The 21,732-nt window shown below is 30.1% G+C and overlaps 2 protein-coding genes across 2 annotated transcripts in view; one reads left to right on the top strand and one right to left on the bottom strand.

Moving 5' to 3' along the window:
* Positions 1 to 14,017, top strand: part of LOC106692539 (lysosomal proton-coupled steroid conjugate and bile acid symporter SLC46A3) — a 19,825-nt gene extending 5,808 nt beyond the window's left edge. The window contains exons 2-8 of the mRNA XM_014438543.2: positions 2,605 to 2,902; positions 8,583 to 8,872; positions 10,797 to 10,898; positions 10,971 to 11,108; positions 11,199 to 11,282; positions 11,405 to 11,561; positions 13,377 to 14,017. Of these exons, the coding sequence (XP_014294029.1) occupies positions 2,605 to 2,902; positions 8,583 to 8,872; positions 10,797 to 10,898; positions 10,971 to 11,108; positions 11,199 to 11,282; positions 11,405 to 11,561; positions 13,377 to 13,491 (1,184 nt within the window). The 3' untranslated portion in view covers positions 13,492 to 14,017. The remainder of the gene's footprint in view (positions 1 to 2,604; positions 2,903 to 8,582; positions 8,873 to 10,796; positions 10,899 to 10,970; positions 11,109 to 11,198; positions 11,283 to 11,404; positions 11,562 to 13,376) is intronic.
* Positions 14,018 to 16,288: 2,271 nt separating this feature from the next.
* On the bottom strand, positions 16,289 to 21,336 carry NC2alpha (negative cofactor 2 alpha). Its single transcript, XM_014438482.3, has 5 exons — positions 21,060 to 21,336; positions 20,921 to 20,993; positions 18,981 to 19,074; positions 18,763 to 18,897; positions 16,289 to 16,602 (listed from the first exon to the last, which is right to left on the bottom strand). Exons 1-5 carry the CDS (start codon positions 21,099 to 21,101, stop codon positions 16,365 to 16,367), a joined length of 582 nt encoding a protein of 193 aa, XP_014293968.1. The 5' UTR covers positions 21,102 to 21,336; the 3' UTR covers positions 16,289 to 16,364.
* Positions 21,337 to 21,732: the final 396 nt, after the last annotated feature.

Below are 21,732 nucleotides of genomic sequence, written 5' to 3'. Positions count from 1 at the left end.
TCCAAACTTTAATATATTTTAAAACTTTCCTCATAACAATTGAGTTTCATCAATGATATTATGAGTGTGTCCTTTCTTTTTGTTTGATGCGAACATTGTTACAATTTGCTCAGATATTAGTCTCTCATTGAGATTGAATATGCCTGGGCAGCTCCCGCCGCGGTAAAACTTTCCTCTTTTACACCCACAATCTGTACATAGGCGTCAAGAAGTGAAGTTTCTAGCAATCTTTTTGAGGCGAGGAGTGGAGTGACCTATGTACTTTGACAATTACATATAACTAAATGAAAATTTCGATATAAAAAACACATTTTAAATAACATCGATTCTATAGTATTTGAAGAGGATAAGATGGTCGAGGGAGGGGGGGGTGCGGTTAGCATCCCTTCATTCCCCATTCTCCATATATTCCTTCTTTTCCCTTGTTCTTTCCTTTTACAATAGTATTTTTTCATAAGCTCCATTATTAATTTAACTAATTCTTTGTACTCATCTATATAACTAAAAGGTTTGTAATGTTACTAATCAATATAATATTCTTATCCACTATATCATTTATTTATTACTTACATTTATATGTATATAAATAATAATGTTATCAATCTACTACTGTCTTTGTACATAGTTATTAATCAACTAATTTATTTTTTCTTTCCATTATTATGTATGTTTCCAAATTTTTAGTCTATTATTTATTTTATTTTATTTATTTTTTTCTCTCTGAATGATGGTTATCGTCCTTTTGTTTTTATAGCCCTGATGAAGAACTGAAAATCAGGTCGAAACGTTGCCACAAATAAATAATTCGTTTGTTTATTTGTATTTTTTTTGCTGAACGCACCCCTCCCCGCTCCTTCCCGACTCTCTTCTCTTCTTATATATCTACGATCATCTTCACTTCACCATAAAAATTTAATGTAATTAAAAGAAGTTTAAAATTAAAAAAATATATTTTCACCTTCAGGAGGGGCGCACTTGGTTTGCTAGAGTAACATTAAGAATAACATTCTCTAAAGAATAATATAAAAATAAAAACTCAGGAAGAAGATAAAAATAAAAATAAAGTATGTTTATGCAAAATTAAAATAGTTAATGAATTTCGATTGGCTCTTATTTCCCAATTTTTTACTTTTAAATGGGATAAATAGAGCAATGTTTTAGTATTTTTAGACACCACTGAAATAAACCACGCCCAGGTGCAAAAAACTTAGTTGTGTAAGACAACTTAATCATTTTTTTTTTACGAGGGTATAGTACTAAAATATTTTAAAAGAGTTGGTTCGCCTCTTACAATATTTCCTCCTTTCGACATCTATGTACGAGCGTACTTAGCTCGTAGTCATTGAATGCGGCTCACTGTCTAATGAGTGTTGTAGAATTTTTGTAGTTTAAGTTGCAGGAATCGTTTGAATTTCGGTTTAACATTTAATGACATAATTTTTGGAACATCCATAATGGAGTGACCATAATCAGACCAATCGAAGATCAGCCTGGAACATGTCAAGGATGCGTCGACTAAGGACTCAGCTTCGGACCCTTTAAGTCAATTGAGAGCTGAATTTTTGAGAGGTATTTTCCTAATGTTCTTGAAGAGGCTAAATGAACTACCCAAAAATGACATTCTAAGCCTTATCGTGAGCGTGACATAAAAAAAAATAATATTTTATGTAAAGTTTCAAGCTCTAATTTAAATATTTTTCTAGCTTCAAAATCAATAAAACTAGACGTCGCAAATTGTCTGAACACCATTACTACCCCTATTTCAGAGAATTGAATGATTCATTTACATTTAGTCCATTTTAAGTATGCTAGAAATTTAGAATTTGCCTGCTTTAAATTGAATCAACCGGAGTCGTATAAAAAAAAAAAAATAAAATAAAGGTTTCTTTTTTAATTACTTCTCGTTGGAGATAAAGAATTTTCAAAAACAGTTCGAAATTCTTTCATTTCATAATTTTATTTTTGGGGCTCCCATTGCCACAATTCAGGAATAAATAGTATGGGGAAGTGTTACAATCGTACAATATTTTGAATTCGAGTTTTCGACGAAAATACACATTTGAAGTCCCGTTTTGTTTAAAATAATTACCCATTTCACATTTTTTTCTCGTAATGAATAATGAATAAATGTAAGCTTTGAGAAGATTTAATAATTAACTTGAGGAGATAAGAGGAAAAATATTTTTTCCAGTTTGAAAAAACATTTCCGTAAATAAGAATAGTAATATAGACGTAACTTTCATTTGGAAAAATTATACTTAACATATCAGTCTTAAATTATTCTTAACGAATAATTTAATGAAAAATTAGTCTTAAATATAATCGTTGTAAGCAAATGAGAATGACGAGAAACGTATATAAGATCTTACAACTTTTAAGCTACCTGGCGCATGCGCAGTTAGAAAATTAGTACGAGAAAGTATTACTACTGTAAATAATATAGAAATATCTATTTAGAAACGACTGAGGATTAATTTCAACTCAAGTTAAAGTGCACCAGATTTTTTTTTTGTTCAGTTTTTATCATTAATGATTTCTTTTTAATTGATGCATATATGAAAAAAAAATTAAGTTTTAAAAAAATAATTATTTAAACTGTTTCAGAACTGATGGCAATTAGGAACACTTGGTTTCAGCTGCTGTCGATTGTCCCACTGCTAGTGGCTGGATGTGCCAGGGACGCGACTGGTCTCTGCAAACCAATGATGTACGTTGGCGTAGCGGGTGAAGCAATCGGTGTCTCTATACAACTCTTCTCAGCCTGGAGCTGGAGAATGTCTGCTTGGAGCACAGCGGTATCAGAAGCCGTCGTCCGTGGTATTGCCGGGGGAGGGAAGATGTTCTACCTGGGCGCTGCCTGCGTGGTTACCGAACGCTCCAAACCCTCCGAAAGGGTTTCCAGGTAACTTCATTTGGATAATTACGTAAGATTAGAGCATTTTCCATGGTGGTATCATTAACCTATTCTAGAATGTTCGGATTCCTTTCAAGAGAAGAATTCCAGCATTTCAATATCATATAAATTAGCTATTTTTGAAAAGAGCGATTAATGAAAAATTATAGGGACAAGTCAATTGTTTTATTAAATTTGAATGAATGAAAAAATAATCGTATTCTGGGACAAATGTCCCCTAAGAATAAATATATAATTCACACATTATGATTAATTGTCTTGTAAATATTTAGAAAGTTTCAGTATACATGTTGAAATTGGTTATATCATAATTTATAATAGTAATCAATAATAATCATAGTAAGCTATATACATTGCTCACAAAGATGTGGATCAAGGATATTGGTAGATTTTTTAATTCTAAAGACTTGGAATAGGAAAACACCATGGAGGTATTCCCTTCAAGAGTTTGGATAGAGCCACTTCAACTCGATATACCAACGGGAGACATGAGAGCTCCTAGAAACCCTGAAGATAAATCATATATTATTTATGATATGATTTTTAAAAAATGGCAATTAAAAAATTAAAAGGTCGTATCTATGGGAATATTTAACCAATTTTTTATGATTTATTTTTGGTACTTCAGGATTTTTTTCCCTTCAAATAAACATATACATAGTCTACCATAAAATGTTGACTTTTTGAGCAGCGCAAATTAAGTTTTGATTTCTTCATAAATTTTTTTCTGGAAATTTATGCACTAAATGAAAAGTTAAATGATTTTAAGTAGAAGACTTTAAACAAGTTTTATCACAGTCCTTAGAGCCGTTTTGGCACAACAGTCTTGAGAAAACCATGAGACTAAGCATTTGCATCGAGAACGCCCACAATGCGCACCGATTTGGTACACAGGTGCCAGAGCTTAAAATCATGAAAACCAAAATTAAAAATTAGAAACAAAATAGATCTTCGGGTACAAGAATTAATCGTGGAACAGAGAACAATGGCCGGAAAAGATTTTTTTGAACTCAGGTGGTTCTTATATATATAGATCCGTTGAAAACTGCTTATCTAAAATTTTATCCGATTACAATACTCTCCTTGCATAGCTAATGAGGAAAGAAAAACGTTATTTATGACCTGATTTAATTATGTTATTACTTAATAATACTACTCTCTACATCCCAAACGGTCTAGAAATAGAAGCAACTTATCTATGTGGCACTGAGCACTTGACCCAATTTGATCTGGAACATACCATAACAATTTCATTTAAAAAAGCTGTATACCTTTCTGTTTTTAAAACCGAAAGATATCTTTGATATACAAACTCAAAATGCATTTGTTTTCGTACCTAGGAGGCAGAGAACACGGATTTTTACGAATTCAGCATTATTTCACATTTATAACTTTTATTTATTACATAATCAACGTTTTGCTTTATACACTGGTGTAAGAAATACCTATCTGTCCTCAATCAGTCGTAAGGGGGGTCAGATGTTTTTAAAGGTACTGAAAATTCTTTATTAGCCGAGAAACATCTTTTAAAACTACTCTTCTTTGAAGGGAAAGTGGCATTGTGTCTTAAAAACATCGGAGGTTGAGGATCAGTCAATAATAAAACAGCTATATTGAGCCAACTTTATCGTTCGCGTTAGTCATGCCCTGTAGTGAAAAAAAAACCAGTATTTTTGAACAAAGAATTTTAAAGTAACTATTAAACGCTTAAATATACAGAATACAAACTAATATTAATAAGTATAGATATATATTTTAATGCTGATATATATTTATTTATATGATAAGGGTTTCGCTATGTTTTTTTATGAAGCAGCTCTTTGAGAAGCGATGAAATTATTCTACATATATAAATTCATATAAATAATTTTAGTTAACTTTATAAACATAGGTGTGCTATATTTTTGTCCCATGTAACTATATTATTTTTAAATAATAAATATAGTTAGATTTGAGTATTTGGTCAATGTAAATGTCGAATGGTGGGGTCAGAAAAAAAAAATGTTTCTACCTGAATTTCAAGCCTTCATCAGGGCTTTATATTATCAAATTATAAAATAATAATTTATTTTGTATAATTATTACCTCTATAATATTATATAGCATCTTTTATTGTGATTAATCCAGTACTATCTACTTAAGTTATTATTGTTGATGAGAACATAGTTGACCGTGGATAATATATATGAAGAGAAGATGGTTGCGTTGCGGTCAGAGAATAACACTAATATGTTGAAAAACTTATTTAACAATAATAATAATAATCTTTATTTATTCTGGGATTGATCCCTTTAGAATAATGTACAGGCGTCAAAATTAGGCTTTAGAGCCTTAGAGTGAAATACAAAATAAAAATTAAATTATAAAACGTTATAAAACATAATAAAATGATGAATTTAAAAAGATAAAAATGAACAACAATGATTAACAGAATATATAAAATAAGCATAAAATAAATAAAGTAAAATCATAAGTCATATCATAAAACATAAGATGACAAACACTTCTGATAATAAGTAATAGAAAAAAAATCAAATATAATTAAACTAAAACTAATAAATGGAAAGGTACAATTTCTGCTTATGTACTTAAGAATAATCTGAGACATTTAGTACAGAAATATATAAACCTTGTTTTGAAACTTTCAATTGTCAAATCTTCCGGACTTGGGTGGACAGAAGATGGTCAAAGATACGGGATTTGAAGGCTGGAAGGGTATTAGAACTACGAATGAAAGAGGGAATAGAATTCCATAGGGATGAGGAACGAATGAGGAAAGATCTATCAAAGGCTGCGGTTCGATGGGCAGTTACATATAAGTCTGAAGGCCGTAAGCGGGTATTGCGGAAATGCACTGAGGATTTAAATCGAAGGATATCAGAGATGTACGATGGACGATGGGATTGGATGATTTGGTGGAGGAAGGAAGCAAGAAAATATTTACGACGGAAGGAGGGGTAAAACCACTTCAATTCTTCATAAAATCGGGTAACAGAGGCGTCCCTGGGAATCCCAAAGATGAATCGTACAAAGCGATTAATTAACCGTTTTAATTTTGTTTCGAGATCCACAGAGACACCTCCGTAAACCACACAGCAATAATCAAAGTGGGGGAATATTAAGGAAGTAACCAGGAGCCTATGGGTTTCAAAAGGAAGTAGGTGGCGAAGATAATTTAAACGTTTTTGGGTAGAGAAGGTACGGCGGGAAATATCAGAGACATGGTTTTAATAGTGCCAACGTTTCGGCCAGAGTTTCTAGTATTCATCAGGGCGGAGAACAAAGTACAAGATAACAACTAATGAATACAAAAAGATGACTAATGAATACTGGCCCCGGACCGGGAGATTCTTCCAGATCGATATTAGTTTCCCTTAAAATATTTCTGATAATTCAAAAAAGTAATATAAATAATAATAATAATAATTTAATATAAAGAGAAAGAAACAAAAAGTTGGAGATGTTAGGACAGATATAAATATTATTTTGAGAAAAAAGTATCTCCCAAATTGAGTGGCGTATAATTATTGGCTTCTACGTGACTAATATTGGAAATTTGGAAAGAAACCTTTTTTTTTTCAAACTTTCTTAGGAAAAAAAACATTTAGCTAATGTTCAGTAATATGATTCCAATTTCAGAACGAATAAAACTCTTGGTTTTCAGTTTTAGTGTCGTAGTGGTTAGTGAAATATCATTTCTATACGAAAATACATTAATTTCAAAGTATTTTTCCATTAAAAATATAAATAGAGGGTAGTAATTCGCAGTATAACCTTGGATTATAAAGCTAATTAGAGTTAGGTTTTCCTTAAATGATGTAATGTTGTTTGTTCCTAATGACGCTGACGTTAGGTTCGTCTGTTCCTTCATGAATATCATGGGTTTATCTTCATTATTTTTCTGTTAATAAATTTTGTTTTTTGATAATGGATTAATATAATTATTTATTATTGATTCCTAAATAGTATTCAAAATTTTTACATTGTGGTTAATCATATATTTATTTATGGTTAATTGTCACGCATTTATTAAGAAACTAATAAATTAATGAAAGAAAAGTTCATAAATCGTCTAAGATGTTAACCTCTTTTTTTCCGCTCCCAATGAGTAGAAGGAACACCATCTAGAATTTCGGCCTGGGTCTCAATTTTTCTTATTAGACAGAAACACATTTATGAAGAAAAAAAACCCGAAACTCAAATTATTAGGAAATAGAGAAGAATTTCATAAATGTTTATAGGCAAGTTCCTATTGTAATTTAAGAGAGTAGTCAGTTACAAAAGATTTGCTCCCATAACTTTTACAATCCAACTGTTTTAACATTTATTATAGTCATAACCAATTCCTAAATATTTTGATAAATTAAATGATTGTATAATACTTAATGTTCTATTTATTTAAGTATATAAGAAAATATATTTTGTTTATAATAGTGTTTAGTTCCTCTACGTTTTATAATCCACGGGGTTGTAGACAATTATATAAAACCCTGTCCAAATATTTATTCCTAACTTCAACAGTAATATTTAAAGTTTAAAACTTGTCAACATTGTATCTTATTATACAAAGGCCATCTTAATCCTCGTCGGATTTACTACTGATAACGGTGTTGGAATTTACTGGTGTTAAGCGCTGTGGTCCTGATAGTAGGAAATAATGTGATCATTACATTCATTCTTTGTTAAAGAATATTTAGCTGCAATAATACGAAAAATAATTTATTATTTAATATTAATGTAATAATGAGGTATTAATAGCTGACCATAGATTAATATGAGAAGATGGTCGGGGGTGCGGTCAGCAAATAAACGAAACTTAAAGGATAAATTGTCCCTTCTTCCCTTCCGTTCCATCAACACTGGTTTATGTTATTCGAAATTTCAACTATTCATTAGAGAGATTATAATATTTTCAAGGTGCAGACGTTGTTATTATTAATGAAATTCTTACTTCAATTTCAGTTTTAGCTAACTGAACTGAACTTCTATAGTAAAATAGAATTTCTGAAAATATTTAATTTTAGTTCACAGGAGCTGGTTATTAAAGTTGATGTGCATCGTAACAAAAACATTTTTCAATTTCACTTTCGTTATCTATATTGTGCGAACCTTTTATGACCAACAAGTCCACCATGGATAGATGGAATTTTTTCAACAGTTTCTAAGAGACTTTTAGAATATACAATACATACAACTGTATATTTAAAATTTCATGGCGTTTTTCAATTTCAGGCACTTTTTTAATATTGTTCGATTAAACTATCTTAAAGTTTTCTCATTTCTCTTTAACATAATATTTCAAAAGTGATATAGGACCGTCGCTCCCCGGGAATCTTAGCGGGGCGGTCTGGCGAGGAAAGATTACCTTTTTTTTATGTTATGATCTCCTCTTGTGAGATAGTGACATGTACATCGACCAACCTACTCGCTATAATTTTCTGTTTAAAAAGTCAGATAAGTAACGCTATCATAGAGGGCGGGAGTGGAGGGTTTCAGGCCGTTTTTCTGACTTTGATAATTTATAGCTATTACTTGTTGTCCAAGTAGCAATCATTTCGCAGCTCAACATTATCAAATAACTGGAGCATTCTTAAATAAGAAAGTCCTAGTTATATTTAGTTGAAGATTGGTTACGAATAATGAGAATCTAAAATACCTTCCATGACAGGCTCACACTGAACCTGGCCGCAGCTGCTTCTGGCGCCTGCTTGGCTAGCACTTTTTCAAGACACTTCGTCAAGCACCTGGGCTACCAGACTTCCTTCATTTCCATCAACGTTATGTTCTTGTTGTCTCTTCTCCTGGTAATCTTCATATTTGAGGACAGGAGCAAGCTGATGAGAAGCGAGAGCTGGCAGATCTTCGGGAAGCTGATGACCCTTTTCAAATCGAGGTCAAACGGTAACGTTATATGGCTGATGGTTTTTTGCAGCGCCTTGTCAGCCGCAACAACTAAAGGTAAAGATTATTATTTTATTTTATTTGTTTTTAACCTAAAAAAATAAATTTAGAATCCATCAATATTTTAATATTGAATTCATTTATTCACTAATTAGTTGGGACATATGCATGTAATGGTTCCTGTACAAATTACATAAAGGCAAGTAAATGCCTAGGATATTACAGCAACATTTTCGTTAAAATCGACTTTCCGGAAGTGCCAATTTATATAATCGATTTTACACTTATTAAGGATATCCTCCAAAACGACTCAAATAATTTCTATTATAACCTTTGGTTTTTATATAAAAAATAAACAACCTTTTTTAAAATATAAAAACCTTTTTATATATAAAATGAAAATATGTAATTTACTTACTCTTGTCAAATAAACTTTATTTGAGAATATTAAATATCTAACTCATAAAAAAAGAAAATAATCTGAGCTCTTGCCAAAATAATAAAAAATCTATGCAATTTATATAAAACAAAATTAACTACTAAAATTAAAACATTGAACTGAATGTAGGAAGATTATTGGGATAGTCTGACTGGGCTTAAATGACGAATTTTCAGAAAACTAAAGTACCTTTAATTGTTTTTGTTTAAAATAATTAATCATCCATCATTGTTAGAAGTAATAAATGATGGATAAATACGAACTACAAAATAATTTAATTTATAATCTTCAACACTTTCTGGAGACTGGTTAATTTTGTTAAAATAAATAATTTAATTTCTATCCATTTTAGTCTCAACACATTTTATTTTTCTTAAAAGTCCGATGTTTTGGGCCAATCCGGTCATCCTCAGGGACAATCTACTTAACACAATTTTGGAACTAAATGATTTAAAAACTCAACTTCATGCAGGCTATTCTGCCCAGGTCAAAACAACAATTTCTAATTAGTCAATATTCACATTAAAACCAAACTTAAAATTTAGTTCCAAAATTGTATTAAGTAGATTGTCCCTGAGGATGGCCGGATTGGCCGAAACGTCGGACTTTTAAGAAAAATAAAATGTGTTGAGACTAAAATGTATAGAAATTAAATTATTTAATTTAATAATCATATTATTAATTAATGGAGAAACTGGTTTTAACTAGACTGGCTAAGATTGACCGGGAAATTGGAAACACCCGAGAGAACCCGATCTCTTCCGACACTATTCTATAGTGCACGTCTTTGTAATCATTTGTTAAACTGCTGTATTCTAGGTAGGTAGGGATGAAGTTGATAATTGTTTTTCATACCTCAAGAAACCCTTATTTACAAATTTTCATAGCAACAGACAATTTTTTAAAAAATTCAATCACATTTTTAAGTATCTTTTATTTATTTTTACTTACTTGAAAAATTAACAACCTCTCTTTGTTCTACAGAAGAGATGTTCTCACATAAAATATTCTCAGCTCTTGATTCTAAGGAAGCATACTTACATTTAAAACGATGTACTCAACTGAACTGGGTGATTGATAGTTCACTAAATATTGAAAAGACTTCTTAGTATTTTCTTTGGCGAGGAACTCCGTCCTCCAGTTTAGTTTCTAATATAAATCTTTAAACATTCCTTTCAAACTTGTCAGTTGTGTACAATATAAGCCTTCCACAGCGTCCAGATGATGCTCCGATATGTAAAACTGATCGAATGAGTTTCGTGAAGCTTTAATTTGATTACACGACTCAATTGTTTACTCTTCAGGAGATGTTAAACTGTTTTGGTGGATATTCTAACTCATAACCTCTGAAGAGAATGGTGACCCTGAGGAGGTAAAGCTGGAGAGAGCTTGAAATGTGTAGGAGGTGATTGTAGAAATCAATCATGATACTTTTCGATATAAGAGAATTACATTTACGTTGCCATTGTCTATACTTATTCAAGAAATTGTATACATAACTTATATTCCTATCTTTACCTAAAAACATTTTTTCTTTTACAGCTGAAGAAAATCTGTTTTGGAATTACATGATAGAAGGGTTCGGATTTTCTTTTAAACAAGTGGGATATTTTCAGACTTATCAGTTAGTCATCAGAGCAGCCAGTAAGAAAATCAAAAAAGCTTTGAAACAATTTTTTAATTGATTATAATTTTTTTTAAATACATTAATTTCAGGTTCATTGTCACTTCCCCTTTTACTGTTTTCTTTCTTGAAGAATTCTGGTTTCAAGATTGGAATAATTTGCTCCATGATAGCAGTTATTTCATCGACTGCGATGGGATTTGCAGGAAGGAAACCTGAGCTCTTACTAAGTAAATATATAATTACTATTAGAATTGATCTAATAAATAGATAATAATCCTTGTAATAAAAAAAAAATCCTCCAATTTATTTCTTTTCAGTTGCACTGTTGGATTTTTCGAAATGCTTCTTGGTAACCATACCCCTTTCCGTAGTGACCAGATGTGTAAACGACTATGAAATCGGTAAATATGTAACTTAAATATATTAACTTAGATACAGAAAATTTTTTTTCAGAAACGTATAATTTTATGTCAAATAAAAAAAATATATATAATTATGAAATTATAATTAACCGTCATTGCAGGTATATACCTAAGCTTATGTTACGTCGGACAAAGCCTATTGACTGGAGGGTTCTTTTACGGTTACGATGCCATTTTTGCTGCTACAATAAAAACAATTCCAGGAACATTTTATTTAGTCAGTGCATCTGTTGCTGTTGTAATGATTATCCTCTACAGGTATTAAAACAATAGGAAGATTTTCTAATATCACTTCATGTCTGAATAATTATTTTGATTTTTAAAATTTAATATTCAGTAATTTTAATTATGCTTTAACATTACTCTTTGAATTATATCATCATAAATAATCTTTATAAAGATTATAAATAAATAAATTTATAAAGATACAGGGCCAAAGCCCTTCTGCACCCTTGGCAAGTTTGAAAGTTTTGTACCCTCCCAATATAGGGGAGTCTAAACAATTTTTTAGATTATGAAGAAGATAGTCGGGATGCGGTCAAAAGGAACGAAAAGTAGTTAACTATTTATTGTTTCCTTTGCCCGCTCTTACTTTTGGAATTGGGCTGACATTTTTTTTATAAGCACTTTCCAGTAAAGTAACAGGTCTTCCTTTGAAACTGAATCAGTTGCACCTATTACTGAAAATACTGGTTTTCGGAATCACATGTTCCAGGCTTTAAGGCTGACTGGATTCTAGGGCAGCAGTTTCCAAACTGTTCCTTGGAGAAAAAAAAATTTAAGGTACCCTTGTTGAGTTGAAAAAATGTTGCCAAAATTATCTTTAGGGTGGTTGAGTATGTACAAAGAGCAATACAAAGTAAATGCTGGAATGCACTGTAGATTCGCTATTTTAATTTAATTTTTTTGTAATATTTTGAGAAAGTGCATACTCTTACAACAACATCTGGTATACAATAAGGGCCATGACCTTAAGTTGCCACGGCAATATATTGTAATAGAAAATTAAAACTCAATTACTTTTATAATCATATAAACATATTATCATCACACTGAGAAAGCAATTACTGGATTTCAATTGGAGAAGCGAAATGAATATATTTTTTAGCTTCCTTTTCCAGTAACTTACATAAACCTAAGCTCAGAATCTCTTTTTTTATAGAAGGTACATTTTAAATCTGGAAATTTGTGTATGATTGATTAGTGTAAAAAAAATAATAATAAAATTAATTAATTTAAAAAATAAACCAACAGCTTTCTTGCTGCCTATATTAAATGATAAAGCAAAGAGTGCATGTGTTTTTTTTCCCTGAAACTTTTTTTAAACCCACTTCAGTGATAATTCTATTAATATGACAGTACTTAAAATTTAACATCTATTGAAATGGAAAAGTGTAAAAATAATTTTAAAACCCAATAATCCACTCCTATGATCTGAATAGGGCTTCTGAAGATTTTTAATATCCACTTCTTATAAAAGAAAAAATGAATTATAAGCAGTAATTGTGTGGGAAGAAAAACCTGAAATTATTAAATAATTTATCTATGCCATAGTGTGGTTAAACAAAATGAAAATAATGTCACAAAAATAATTTAAATGATTATTTTTTCTGTGTTACCTGTCAAATGTTTTTTGTAACAACAAATAAAATAAATCTGTTCTGATGGCAGAATGTTTTTCACACTATGGGATTTCATTTGCTGAAGATAAAAGTTCTTCATATTTAGATTATAAGGTAACAAAGGTGGTGAATTATCTATATAAGTTCGACACTATAGAAATACACACAGTGAAAATGTGATTTACAAATTGCCATTTTAAAAAGAAGTAAAAGTGACTCATAACATTTTGTCATCTGACCACAGAAATATTTTCATGTATTTTAAAAGATAACAGTTAGATATTTAACAATATGAGAATTAAGTACAAAATAACTGATCTTAAAACTTATTCGGTTTACCTTATTCAAACTCTAGGCTTCCCAATATCCTAGTTTACCTACCATCTTACATAAAATATATATTTATTATGAATACAAAGCACTCATATTTATTTTAACTTCTTGTTGGCAGGATTGCACTTTACATTTATGTTCCTTCAGAGAACGAGAACGAAGATGGCACCACAGAGAATGAAACCGACTTGGAGAAATGTGGAAACTGTTTTAATAGAACAGTTAAGTTTTAGCTAAGTACAATGAGCTGCCAGGAACGACAGCTATTTTTACTTTAATTTTCATGAAGATGAGTTTGCAAAGTTCAGATTTATTCATCTGAGTATATGAAAATTAGGCCAGGTAGGTAGTACATTAAAGACTGCCTTAAAAATAAAAAATATTGCAAACTTTTTTATTAAATAAGAGCATCCATGGAAATGGTTAAGATATTTGTACAGAGACCATGCTATGCAAGAAGTTGCTGGAGAGAAACATGAAGATTTGGTTGTTTAAGAAGGCATCCAATATGTCGGAAAGTGAGATTCAAGGTAATTTGATAAGAAAAATCATTTGATAACACACTTTGACTTCTGAGAGTGTACAATATTCTTGAAGAGAAAATAAAAAAAAAATTGTTCATTTATGAATTTAAATTTAAATTTTGATATGAGTATCTGTTGGTGACAGTGATTTTTTAGAAATTATATCCATATAGTAAAAATCACTTAGGCATGTTACATCAAATTTTATTTTAAAAATAGTGGAAATAAATCAATAATGAATACCACTTTCTTTTTCTTGTCTTAAATCCTATCATTCCTATTTTAATATGGTTCAATATTAGCTTAACATTCTATTGCTTCATCAATTTTGTGTGAAATGCTCCTTTGTTTCTTTATAAAGCTATTTATAGTGTTCATTTGTCTAACACTAAAATAAAAATTGTTAGCTAAATAAAACATTAAATAAGATTTGTAGAATTATTTACTGAACTGTTTTAGCTACAATTTTCAATCTGTGCCTTGTCATATCCTTACCTTATGCTCTTCAAATTCAAAACATATCAATTTAAATATTAATAATAATCTCAGAAATAATTAATTATACTTCTTATAAATTTGAAATTGTAATATTAATATAAATAAATAAAAAAAACTACATTTGTTTCCTTATATACTTTTATGCATATACTTTTAACATATCATGTTCATTGCATGTACTTTTAACATATCTTATTTTTTTCAATTTCACAAATATTTTTTATTCTTTTTAGTAAGGTTTTTAAAATCTCTAAATAACTATATAACCTGTAAACAGTAAAATAAATAGTAGTAATGACAGTTTTAAGCATTATAGTTTGTAAATAAAAATACACAGATCTCTAAAGCTTTCCAAAGGATTTGCAGGTTTAGTCTCATTTCTAACCTTACAATCTTTTGGCCAGAGAACATTTTCCATGCGAATTACAAAATTAAAATTATGCAAAAATAATCAATTTAAATGTTATTCATTAAAAATCAATACAATTAAATTTATAACACTAAATATAAAAAATAACTAAATACAGATAATTATAAGGACCATAGTTGAGGATGAGAAAAAAACACATGGAAAAGGTGGAAGGGAAAAGATGTAAGAGTTTAATATATAACCCAATCCCAGCTGACTTCCCGAGAGATGCAGTAGCCTGCTTCCGCCTGACAACTGGCTACTACTATCTGCAGAATCATCTACACAAGATAGGCCTTATGGGCATTGATGACCTCAGGGTTTTACGCCCTAAAGTCCCAGCCAACAACAAGATAGGCCTGGCTCAGGATCCTACATGTAATGTGCAACTAAGGGGTGGAGACACCTTAACACATGTCTTTCTCTGATTAAATTGAGAAACATAACATTTGCCAATGAGCATTTATTTTAGGTAGCAAGATGTCTGATGGTTGAACGACCAATGACTTTGGCATAAAAAAATAATTACTAGCTGGGATGAAGAAGATAACTCCTAAGGAATACATATTGTATGTTCAGCTTAACTATATCACAAGAAATTTGTTTCATTGTTTTAATGGCGAAAATTAGCTGTTCAACAGTTTATTAACATTGAAGCAAGATGTTAAAGTTTAGAATTAAGAACGACTTTCCAGATTCATGGAATTTATTGTGAATTCCCAACTTTTTCCTTAACCCAATCCCCAACACATTCCTAACAGATAGATATACTAATAATTCATGCATCAAATGAAACTTGGTGAGAAATGACTTGAGGCTAAGAAGATGGAGATCAAGACGTACAGAAGTCAAAATAGAATACGAGGATCAAATAATCGTTCAAATTTTCTCTAGACATAACTTTATTACAAATTAAATTACAATCAGATGAATAATAATCCTTCAAAAGAACTTTTAAATTTTCATCATAAACACTACATTTTCATGCATGATTTTTGTATACAGGATCATTAAAATTTTGACAATCAAATATTTAAAAAAAAAAAATAATAACTGAATATACACACTGAAATTATAATGACATTATAAACTGAAAGAAAAGTCGCCTATATTATTTGACTGTAAGACTATTATACACAAAGAGCATATATCATAGCTCTCGATAATTTATTACAACAGCTGATCACATTGCTCCAATCCATCACAATATTGAGCCATGGCACCTGCATACAAAATGTAAAAATAAAAATATAAGGATCTTAATTCTGACGGACAAATTCAAGAACAATCAATCCAAGTATATTTACATTAAAAAACTGATTTATTAGCGGTAAAATAAACAAACAGCCTGTTATATGTTTCAGAAACATTGAAAAGCTACAAGGAAATCCTAATACATAAATTTCATAATTATAAAATAAAAAATTAAATGAATGTGCAAAAAAAAAAAAAAAAATGTTTCTTAATCAATTGAAAAATTTAATATACAAAAATCTGGAATGATTTCTACAATGTATGCAGTGCCAATTTCATATTATTTTTTCATTATTTTTTTCGTATAATACACATAAATACCTTAAATTTTAATAAATATCAAAATTAAAAAAAAAAATGTACATTTATTTACTCGTTAAAATAAATAGCACCACATAAAGAATGTGAAATGTAATGTGTATCATGGATTGTCTTCAGAATCAGAACCATTTTTAGAAAGCGGTGTTATAACGCTGTTTGAAGGAAGAGATTCTTCAGGTTTTGGTTCTGACTCATCAATCTGTAACGACCACTCGTCTACTGTATCAGAATTATGTTGGTCATCATCAGATGGTTTATCTTCCTCTACAAAATTAGAACCATCAGCTGGTGGAGGACTGTCATCTTGAACCATTTCAGAATCTTCTCGCGAACTTCTCCTATCATCAATGATAAATATGTATGAAATGAAATATTTTCAAAATAAATTAGAAATTATAATTAATAAAATTAAATTTAACAATAAATAAATAATGTATCTTAGAGGCAAAATACCATTAATTTTCTTTTAGAAGTTCTAACTTCATTTTATGTTAATTAAATATAGTTTTAAAAAAATAAAATCATATTGAACTGTTCAGAAATTATGGTAGATTTACATTCTATCATTTATTTTCTATTAAGAACCCAGTGTACACGTAGGGTCTAAATCGTGAAATTGTATAGAACAGTAGCAATACACTGTTCCTACACTTTTACCATACAATGTCCTGCTACCCACACCTATGGAGTCAGTTGCAACGAGGTAGTTTACTGTATTATAAAACAAATACTTTATTTGCAATTAATTGGTGAGTAATAATTAGTTAATGATATTAAATTTCAGAATAAACTTAACAAAAATTAATCTTTCCAGATGGCCAATCTTGAATTAATGAGTGATTAAATCTGAAAGTGTAAATATAAAACCTATCAAACTAAAACCCATATTTACTTGATTCATTTATAATCAGAAGCAAGAAATATCTTTTAGTAATAAATAACCCATCCAACTACTCTTCTTAATTTTAAAATTTGAGTTAAAAGATAAAATTAACTTTAGAATAGCAAATTGTGCATTATATAGAATGCCAACATTTGTAAAAATTACTGGCAACTCTTTGACTTACAGCCAACTGTTTCCATACATTGGCACAACTTTGTATCTTCTAATTAATCATTTTCCAAGGGGAAGAACGCTGACATGAGAATTCTGTATACAACAGATCCAACAGGGAAAAAATATTTCGTAACACCTTTGCAACATATCTGATTCACTTATTCAGAGACATTGTCTCTTGATGTGTAGACTGGATTGATTGAAATATATTACATTAAAATAGCCTATAGCTTCCCCATATATTTTGAATATAATTAATATCTTAAGAATTTATGAATCCTAAAAAAGCATTTTTGAAAGCTTCATCGATTTTTTTATTGTAGTAATAAGGGATCTAGATGCCTAAAAAAGTGATATTCACTAGACAAAAGAACAGGAGAGTAAAGAGGATAAGGCATATTCACCATAACTGCCTGTTATTTTAGCAAATATGTACCAACCCATAAAGCATTGTAATCTATTTTTATACCAAATTCCATACCAAGAAGAATTAATTTGTGTAATTTTTTTGTTTACCTTTTAATTAATGTAAGTTAATTAAGTTTCACATTATGGATTGAGTTCCAACAGCTAAAGTTTGTAGATATTTATCAATAGAACAATTTTCTTTATCTATAAAGTAAAATTTCTGTAATTGTTTTTTTAAATTATAGGTGAATAATACACAGACACATTCCCTGTCTTCATAATATTCTTCAGCCAATGCCCATTCTAGGTTGAAGCCATTCAATGTCATACCCATCCATTTATAGTACAATCTGCAGTGCCAGCCTATAGGGATGTGCAGCAAAAAAGATGATAAACAGTCCTATACTTCTGGCATGTCAGGGGACAAATCAGGGAGTGACAGATCATCAAAAAAGTGGCCACAGCAGCCTCTTAGGGCAGGTTGTCAGGGATTGGTGTTTGATTTTATCAGCATTAAAAGACCTAAAGATTTATTTTATAATTATCTTTTGGTCTTCTAATGTCAATTACCTAACCAAGTAGTAATAAGTTAGATTAAAGTTTTTTTTTACACAAGGTGTTATATGGTTAAGAGCCAGGATAAACTTCACTTTGAAGCCTCATGGGATGGCTCAAAAGATTACAATGAATTTGAGAGAAATTTCAAATAAGAAACCAGCAATCAAACACTTTTAAGATAAAAAACTCATTTTAAAGACAAATTAAATTAAATGAAAACAATTTTAAATCACAAATGCTTCAATCTTCAAGGATACTAATGAAAACAGATCAAAATGAAACATCTTTACTTTTCCCAATTAGCTTAGAGAGAATAACAATTTATCACCAAGTGTTTTCTTGGAACCCATAGGGAATAGTAAGCATGAGTAGAATGGTGAGTGTTATAATATGACTTATCACGGACTGTAAAAACTAAGATTTCAAATAAAGGGATTACAATACCTCCACTGAAGTAATTTTATTAAGTACTAACCTCGCTGCAGGATGAACTGATGAAGAATTGTCAGAAAATGATCCTAAATCGTCATCTGAAACTGATACTTCTGGCACACTTTTTACAAGATCTCTCAAAAAATCAAACCGATTTTCTGATAAAATGCACTGTTTCCTGTAATAACAGAATCATTATACAAGTAAATCACTAATAAAAGTAAATTAAGTATAAAGCATACTAATAAACAATATACATACATGTGATGTGGACTTAACGTTCGAGCATTTTTCATAGTAGTAATCTCCATAGTCTTTGTTATTAAAGACTCCACAAACAGCTCTAAAGTGCGAGGTATATCATGTTAAAGAATTTTTTATTCTTAGCGTTGCAAAATAAAATATATCAACTAAAGAAATTTAAAAAAAGGGAATGCAATCTCTAACAATATCAATATACTTTTAACATAAAGCTGATAAAAATACCTGACTAGAAGTTAGTTACCTAATTCAAAAAGTGTTTGTTTACAAAAAATATTAGCAAGGTAGGTAGACCAAAAACAGAGTGGTTTTAATTTAGACCAAGAGGTTTAAACATTTCTTTTGTGAGACCCATGAAGAATTGAGGTTGAAATTGCCACTCTGGTTATAATCCTTTAGCTAATGTGTAAGATGGCTTCAAGAGAATGAGGAAGAATATTGAACTCGTGGGACTCTACAAGGAAACCCCTTCAACAGGTTCATCAGACTGGGGCAGCTTCAACAGGCCCAGCACGTCATGCGAATGGATGGTTCTGAGGAAATTTATCTTTGTATTAGACAATTTATAAAGTAAGCCATTTATAAGTGTAAGGCATTATAATTTAATCCAATATTCCAAGATTTATTGGGCCTATTCCTTGAAAATATGTATCTATAAAAATTGAGATGAAAAAACATTTTTAGGTTAGTATTTCAAAGGTTACTTTGTGTATTTAATTATTGGTATCATAATTGTATTTAATTATGTTTGTAGATCTATTATTAGCTGCCATCTGTTCCCCATGCTTTTTATAGAAAATAAAAGGAATAAATTCATAACTATTATCATGTAGTATCATCATATCTTGACCTTCCTTAAGGAAGAAAAGTAAATGAAAATTAAACATCATATTTTTTATATTTTTCCTTGTCATTCAAAATAAATAAGCTCAGTTTTATTTAATGGTAAGTCCTTGTTCATCTACTTGTTATGTTTATGAAATATGCATGTATAATACAAATTAAACTTTAGTGCAGCCACAGGGCACAACTAGTGAAATATATTTATATTATATTGAGAAATTCACTAGCAGAACACACGAATATATTATCAAAAACTGCCAATAAATAATTTTGAAATCCATTCATAAAAATGAGGTAGGTCTTGATTGACATATGTTGAAATAGATTAAACATTGGGTTGGAGCAGGTCAGTGTCTAGGGCAGAGGCAAATGAAAGAACACAAACCTCAATGATATTTTTATCCTAAATCACTACTATGGGCTTAAAAACATTATTTCATTGGCTAAGTTTTTTATCACTTGTTTAATAAAAAATTTTGGTGTTAAAAGAAAAAACTCAAGAAATGAAAATTTTAAATCATTTTAACTTTCAGAGCTTTTGAAGTTTTTTTTAAAATATAAAATAAAAATCAATTAAAATAATCACTCTCGAGATTTGTGTTGATTCAAAGACAAAATGTATCTTTATAAAGGAAGAAAAAAAAAAAAAAAACCTTGTTGGATATCAGGGGAAATGTATTTAAGCTGACAGAACTTATTTGAATAAATATAATGTCATTAAAGTTTATTCATTTATTATGCTAGGACATTTCATGTTTCAAACCAACACTTGGAATTCTCAACTAAGTAATGCAATGAGTTGAATGAAACCCTAAGTCGACTTTTACAAAAATATTTTTTTATGAAATGCTGAAGTCTAACAATTTAATATTATAAGTGTGAAAGTGATTCGAACCTTAAGCTACTTGTTTAGCTTCGCAGACATTATAACACAAAAATAAATTAAGGGAGAAATGGCAAAAAGGAAAATATTGACTACTATATAAAACAAAACAAGCCTTAATGAAAAACCTACAATCAAAACAAAGTAAACAAAACATTCCACAATGAAAACAATCCTTGAAGGTACTTAGCTATTTCTGTTTAAAAAAGGATATAAATTATGACAGGTACAGCTTGAGCTACTTTTCCAACTTCTTCATCAGTCTGCATTATCTTCTTTATCCTCCCCTGAATAAAACTAGTTTAAAATTGATACATTAAAACAGTAAACAGATACATCTGACAACTACTTACAGCAGGAAATCTCGCATTATATTTTTTCTTTTTACTAGGCATTGTTGAAAAATATACACTAAATCACTTATTTCGATCTCGTAGCCTTCAGGCCACTTCAAAACAAACACCAATGTTTTTAATAATCAAGTACTTCACAAGCTCTCGGTTGCTAGCGAAACGAGGTTCTTCCTCTTATCTAACATCTACAGAAGTTCGATTGGGTTACCTTTTGATGACGTCGGCAAAGACAGTCCATTACTGCCGGGTCTGTTTTTGTCACTGTTTCTTGTCACAAACTGCATAAATAAACCTAACAGCCAACAAAACTTGTTTATTCACCATGTATTTTAGTAATGAAAACTTTGAATAAAATTAATAACTTTTTTATCTGAACACCTAGAGTTAAAACCTTTATATGAAGAAAAGGAATAACAGATAACGACCCATATTTCTTTGAGCTAATTTCGTTAGTTTAGAATATTATTCATTTTAAGGACATATACATAGGTTTTCTACCTTTAGTTGCGCTTATATATTATCGACCATACTACTATCTGTTGTTCACCACTCAAGCTTTACATACTGACGCGACGCTACCTAACTGCTACAACCAGAGCAAATATAGTCGTCAGGCAAACATCATATATTGAGAGAGAAATACTTTATTCATATATGCTGCCTAAATACATTA

This window comes from Halyomorpha halys, unplaced genomic scaffold (assembly GCF_000696795.3).
Source record: "Halyomorpha halys isolate HHAL.00 unplaced genomic scaffold, Hhal_1.1 Scaffold5.1, whole genome shotgun sequence".
Lineage (NCBI taxonomy): Eukaryota > Metazoa > Arthropoda > Insecta > Hemiptera > Pentatomidae > Halyomorpha > Halyomorpha halys.
Note: the sequence above shows the minus strand (reverse complement) of the source record. Positions and strands in the feature narration are given on the sequence as shown.